The sequence below is a fragment of the Sycon ciliatum genome, chromosome 11 (assembly GCF_964019385.1).
Source record: "Sycon ciliatum chromosome 11, ocSycCili1.1, whole genome shotgun sequence".
NCBI lineage: Eukaryota > Metazoa > Porifera > Calcarea > Leucosolenida > Sycettidae > Sycon > Sycon ciliatum.
The window spans coordinates 16,720,905-16,726,886 of record NC_088653.1 but is presented as its reverse complement, the minus strand read 5'-3'; the positions used below and the strand labels follow the sequence as shown (position 1 = coordinate 16,726,886).

The 5,982-nt window shown below is 47.8% G+C and overlaps 1 protein-coding gene across 3 annotated transcripts in view; it reads left to right on the top strand.

Moving 5' to 3' along the window:
• Positions 1–5,496, top strand: part of LOC135827354 (sushi, von Willebrand factor type A, EGF and pentraxin domain-containing protein 1-like) — a 168,198-nt gene extending 162,702 nt beyond the window's left edge. For all 3 annotated transcript variants that reach the window (XM_065339864.1, XM_065339863.1, XM_065339862.1), the window contains 2 exons: positions 283–444; positions 3,207–5,496. In XM_065339864.1, coding sequence (XP_065195936.1) covers positions 283–444; positions 3,207–4,789 — 1,745 coding nt within the window. In that variant the 3' untranslated portion in view covers positions 4,790–5,496. The remainder of the gene's footprint in view (positions 1–282; positions 445–3,206) is intronic.
• Positions 5,497–5,982: the final 486 nt, after the last annotated feature.

Genomic DNA, 5,982 nt, shown 5'->3' with positions numbered 1-5,982 from the left:
GGTACAAAACCTGCCAGGTATGAGAAAGGAGAAAATGTTACGAGTTACGACTGACTTTCCACTAACATAACTAGATCATAATATACAGTGAGCGAGTGCAACAAACATGATCTGGTGACGTTGGTGGACAGTCAGTCATAACTCGTAACATGTCCTTTCTCGTGCTCCATGATTACTTTGGCTCAACATCCGCCTTCAAATTTTTCTTCTCTCTTCAATATTGACAAGCCAGATAAAAGACCTCCTATTGCTTTCCAATCTTCTTTTCTGTTTGTTACACAGGGAATCCGTCTATTACCAGCAGCGATTTCAGCCTGGCCACGCACATTGGAGCCGGGATGGCCGGATTGGCGTTTGGATTCTTGGCCTGTGCTGCTGCCCTGGCGGTGTACAAACGGGCGCAGGGGACCCAGGTGGCACAGATTGGTCAGCACGACCTGTCAGGTAAGCAAACTTAGGGTTTGATGTTGCCTACAGCACTGTCAGGCGCCGAAGAATGCAGCGCCCGAAAAGAAAGAACAGCCTAGAATTTCAACAAGCAAAGCATACCAATGTATACACGGTGACTATTAAAACTCCGGCCTACACTCCGGAGAGTACAGTAATAACAGGGGACAGCACTTGGGCTGTGTGTACAGTTGCTACAAGTGCACGTTAGTGTCAGTTGCGGTCTCTCCCGGTACGCGGTGTGCCTTGTGTTGTAAAATGATGTGTTGTTTTCCTGCGTGATGGCATTCCCCAAACTGTCTCGTCTAGTCGCGTGCATGTGTGATATGAGCATGCGCGATGTTGTAGTCGAGAGCCCTTTTGTCACTCGTCTTGTTCGTCCCTGTCAGAGCAGTTTGCTTTTCCGTAATGTCAAAATATATAATGTGAGCCGCAATCAGCGAAAACGACCCTTAGAGGTTTCGTAATTTTTTCAAGAAAAATGTCGATTTGTGACGTTCAACGATTTTTTGATCGCGCTGCGAACAGCGCGACGAGTTCTTCTTGATCTCCTTGCTTGAATTTATTTGAAGTTAGTTGAAGTGGTGTCGAGTGGCGACTCGAGTGTTCCTTGATCTTGTTGCGATGGCTGCGGACGCCAGAGTTGTTCGCAGAGCACACGCGGCAGTCATTGTGTACAGCTAGCTCGAGCCTGGTGGGGAGTGGATGCTGAAGTAGCCGCTGAAGTTCAGAGTGAGGATGAGACGTTCTTTGGTTCCGACATCGACATCGATGTCGACAGCGAGGCGGAATCGCAGCCGTCATCTCCTGCTGCGTTGCGGCTCAAGGTGGTCGATGACTCGTCAGAGTCGGAAGATGAGGAGTCATCACCTGAGATAAATTCTGAGTCTGGGGCTAGTGACGGCAGCGACGTCGTGTCGTCAGCTGCGCAGGAAGAAATGGAAGACATTGCGGAACGACTCCACGCAGGATGCAGCTGCAAATAAGTCGATCATGTCTCCGCACTGTTCCGCTATTCTTTGTCATTCTAGCTGCTTACTGCGCTATTTCAAAGGTATTCAAGCTGCCTACCCACCTAAAAATGCTGGATATTTATTGTACACATATATCGTATATATACATTGCACCAATTTGGAGTACATCTTGTATATTGGTGTATACACCCGTTTTGAATCGGAATATTGAACTTTTTTTTGGCTGAGGTCCTTCAGTAGATGTGTTTCAACAAATTTCTAACCAAAAAGGAATTTTGAAAAATTTGACTCTAAGGGCTGTTTTCGCTGGTTGAGGCCCATGTAACAAACATGTCTTGTCCTTTGTGTCCTGCGTCCCGGGGAACGGAATGGCTGTGATTCCGTAACACTTGCTTTTTTTACAATGATCACTGCTCACAGGCAACAACAAAAAGTTGCATAGTTGGAGCATAGTGATGGCGAGGCTTTTTTGCCCTCGGCCGACGTGAGGTATCGACGTCATGGGGACTGCATTTGTTTTCTGGAGAAAAAAGAAACGGTTCTGTCTAAGCGAGACTGTGTCCATTGGCTGCGGATTACTTGTGTTTCTGTTAATAATAGCCTTCCCGTCTGCGACTAGAAATTTCACGAAAATGAACATGCAGAACATTTGCCTTGTTGGGGGCCATCCGTAATTATCGATCTTTTTCTCCAAGTATGATGGACTAGTCATGTACTATAACAAGTTCGGTTTGTCACAATTCGTCTTCGCTTAGCTTCCCCTTCTATGTTTATTACATAAACTTGAGCCTCCCAAGTTGGGTGGTCTGTTGCTTTGCGTCGTCGAGTTGTAGTAAGGCCGGTCTGTCCATTAGTCTTACTAGTTTCGTCTTTTTCACCAAGAGAAAAGTTTTGTTCATGGGTGCCGTGGGTGGGTTGAGAAGAGTTTCGTTATGAAAAATATTGATAGCTGAAACATCAGTCCAATTTAGCTCTCAAGTCACTATATTTTCCATTCATGGGGTCAGTGGGTGGGGAAGGGTCATAACTAAACTTTTTTGTTTCGTAAAAATTATCGATAGTTCCAGACGGCCCCTTACATTCTAAGCATATGCAATAGCAATTTTGCATCAGGTAATCACAGCACACAAAGCAAATTACTGACTTACCGTCACAACAATTCCTCTAAATCCAAGCCAAAGATCAGATGCACTGCTCAGGCTTGCCATTGTTTCAAGGTGGTGAGTTCGGCTGACACACACGCACCTCTCCTTTTCGAATACTAGTGCTCTCAATTATTGCACTGCAGTGTATGTAACAAATATTATAGGTGTTCGTGTGTGTGTGTGTGTGTGTGTGTGTGTGTGTGTGTGTGTGTGTGTGTGTGTGTGTGTGTGTATGTGTGTGCATGCAGATGTGTGGGTGTGTGGGTGGGTGTGTATGTATGTGTGTGTGTGTGGGGGGGGGGGGGGTGTATGTATGTGTGTGTGTGTGTATGCGTGCATGTGTGTGCATGTGCATGTGTGTATGCGTGCGGTGGGTGTGAGGGTGGATGTGCGTGTGGGAGTGTGTGTGTATGTGTGTGTGTATGTGTGTGTGTGTCCATGTGTGCGCATATGCGTGTCCACATGTGTGCCTGTGCACTTGTATTTGTGTGTGTGTGTGTGTGTGTGTGTGTGTGTGTGTGTTTGTTTGTGTATGTGTGTGTGTCCATGTGTGCACATGTGTGTGCGTGTGCACAAAAATCGGTCACCAATCTCCTGACTATGTCTTCTGCTGTCCTCTGCTTTCGAATCGTATGCCTAGGCCAAAACCTACCCGATGAGTTCATTGACAAGGAACGCAACGCCTTGTCTCCATTGCCCTCAAGCAAACAGAGCGCGGCAGACTCAAGACGAGTGAGCCAGAGCAGTTTGGCCAGCACATCCAGCTTGTTTGAAAAGCCGTCGCCATCGTCGGCAGCTAGGGGAAGCCGCTCCGGCAGCCGCGGCTTGGCCAAGTATCGCAACCCACGCGCCTTTGCCCACTGGCTGAGAGGTGGTAACCGTGGTGACAGGAACGTAAAGGTCGTCGTCAGCCAACATGGTGTCTCCTTGGTCCGCAGCCGCCCTGCCGCTGTGTCCACTGACGAAGTCTATATGGAGGCGACAAAGCACGACGTGCTGTACGACCAGGAGATCTATGAAGAGCAGGATTTCGGAGCCAACTTTGCTAAGGGGGAATCGCACAGAAGAGAAGTGCAAGGTAAGCCCGTCGACGGTGTCGCGCCCCCAATGCCCAAAGAATCCGCTCGCCCTGTGACCATCTCAACACGTGCCGGTGACTCCATATACGCTGACAACGAAGGAGAATGCATCTACGAGCGAACCACAGGGGCAGGTGATTCCCTCTACGAGGGAGCCAGGCCCGTTAATAATTCCCTGCATGAGAGGACGACGACTGTTGATTCCATGTACGAGGACGAGGACATAACCAACAGCGTCTTAGCCCGAATTGCGTCAGAGAATAGTGCAAAACACTCGGCTGGCAGTCCGGCAACAGTGCGGAACGTGGCTCCACTACTGTACGCTGGTACGAACAGCGACAGTGATCTCTATGGCAACGACCCCCATGGTGACGATCTCTATGGTAACAATACGGACTACGACACAGCGGCATTAGGACGTGGCTCGGCGCACACTATCCAGTTGCTCCGGAGCGGTGGGACTTGTGATGTAACGTCAGCACTGGAAGAAACTTTAACGACAGCAACAAGAAACGTGTCTGCAATGACAGAGATGGCAGACGAGGACTCGATCTATGGAAACAGAGATGACGACGCAATGAGCCAGTCATCTGGCTGCTATGGTAACAGACCTGATGACATCGTGTACTGCGCGTCGGAATTCGTGGACAACATGCACGGTACGCCGGGTGGGTCTTCTCGCCATTACGAGAACAAGGCGACTGAGAGACACAGCCAGGCAAGCATCCATTATGCCAACAGACCTGATGACGTCGTGTACTGCGCGACAGAAGGCGTTGACAACAGGCAAAGTACGCCGGGTGGATCTCGCCATTACGAGAACCGGGCGACTGAGAGACACAGCCAGGCAAGCATACATTACGCCAACCGACCTGATGACATTGTGTACTGTGCGTCGGAAAGCGTTGGCAGTGGGCGGAACGATGCGCTGGGTGGGTCATCTGACCATTACGTGAACCGGGCGGCTGAGCAGTACAGCCAGTCAACCATCCGTTACGCCAACGCTAACAACTTGCAGAGCAAGAAAGCCGACGATGAAGATGTGTATGGCAACAACGAAGATGAGGACGACAACTATGATGATGACCTGCGTGGCACAAGCAGGCAGGCCAGTTGCCATGACAAAGTATACGAAGCGCTTTAGGAAGCAACGGCGACGGCGTGCCTATGGCAACGCTGACCAACTGTATCGGCCAGCAGCAGCATTGTTAGTGACTCTCGTCAAATTCCCAGACTCCTTGCACCAAAACTATTACAGTAGTGGGTTGCTGTCGTAGTAGTAGTAGGCAAACTCCACAGTAGTCGTATTAGTTCTAACATTATTAATATGAATATCATGAATAGATACTCAAAGAACTTCATCATGAATAGGTAGTAGTGGTGGTAGTAGTAGTAGTAGTAGACATAGTCATCGTTGTTGGTGTGCTTAGGAGTCGAGAAGTGTCCCGTCTGTGCACTACCCACTACCGGGTGTCTTAGAGTAGTAACTGTAAAGCAGGGTCACGAGCTTTCGCGGTGCAAGTAGGCACCCCGTTGGTCATGTGATAACAGGTCACCCCCAGACAAAGTGATTCTCCAAGAAAACACATTCCTGCATGTTTTCAATTCAGCATGCCACATTCTATATATTTCAAAGAGGATTCTTTTCTTCATAGACATCATAAAAATTACACCTATTAATTTTCTTCTTCACTAGTTTGAGGGAAAGACACAATTTTCTTCCATTTGCTGATGCATGCCATGAGGAAATGTACCTCCGTTAGTCAGAGAGTTGTTTTTACACACGATGCTAACGTACTGTGTTCTCGACATTACGGCATTACCGTGCGATGCATTATTATTATTATTATTATTATTACTATTCCACAACCACGATGACATTGTGCCCATAAACATGTGATGCGGGTGATTTTAACCAGCCATGGTGGGGAAAACTGAGAAAAAGAAGGAGGAAAAAGAACAGTAAACCAAAACAAAAGGAGTACTAACTACCGCCTGTGTGCATGTATGTATTCATATTTCTCTAGGGCAGTCCCCACAGACATATGGTCTCCTTACGGGGTACCCTAGCCAATCTAGGATTGCGATAGGAAAATAATTGACTTGGTGAAGCAGCAAGGCGGACCGATGCCGGAACTGAGTTCCAGCGGTCAGCAGCTAAAAAAGAAATAAAATAAAATAATAATCTTTATTTCAGGATTACCCAAAGGCTAACGCCTATCTGGGGGATCTCCTATTTGTGTATGTACTAGTAACATAGTTAAGGATGCGAGAGAAAGTGCGCAAAGTGAGTGTGAAATGTTGGTTTTAAAAAGGAATAATAAGAAACACAAGGAA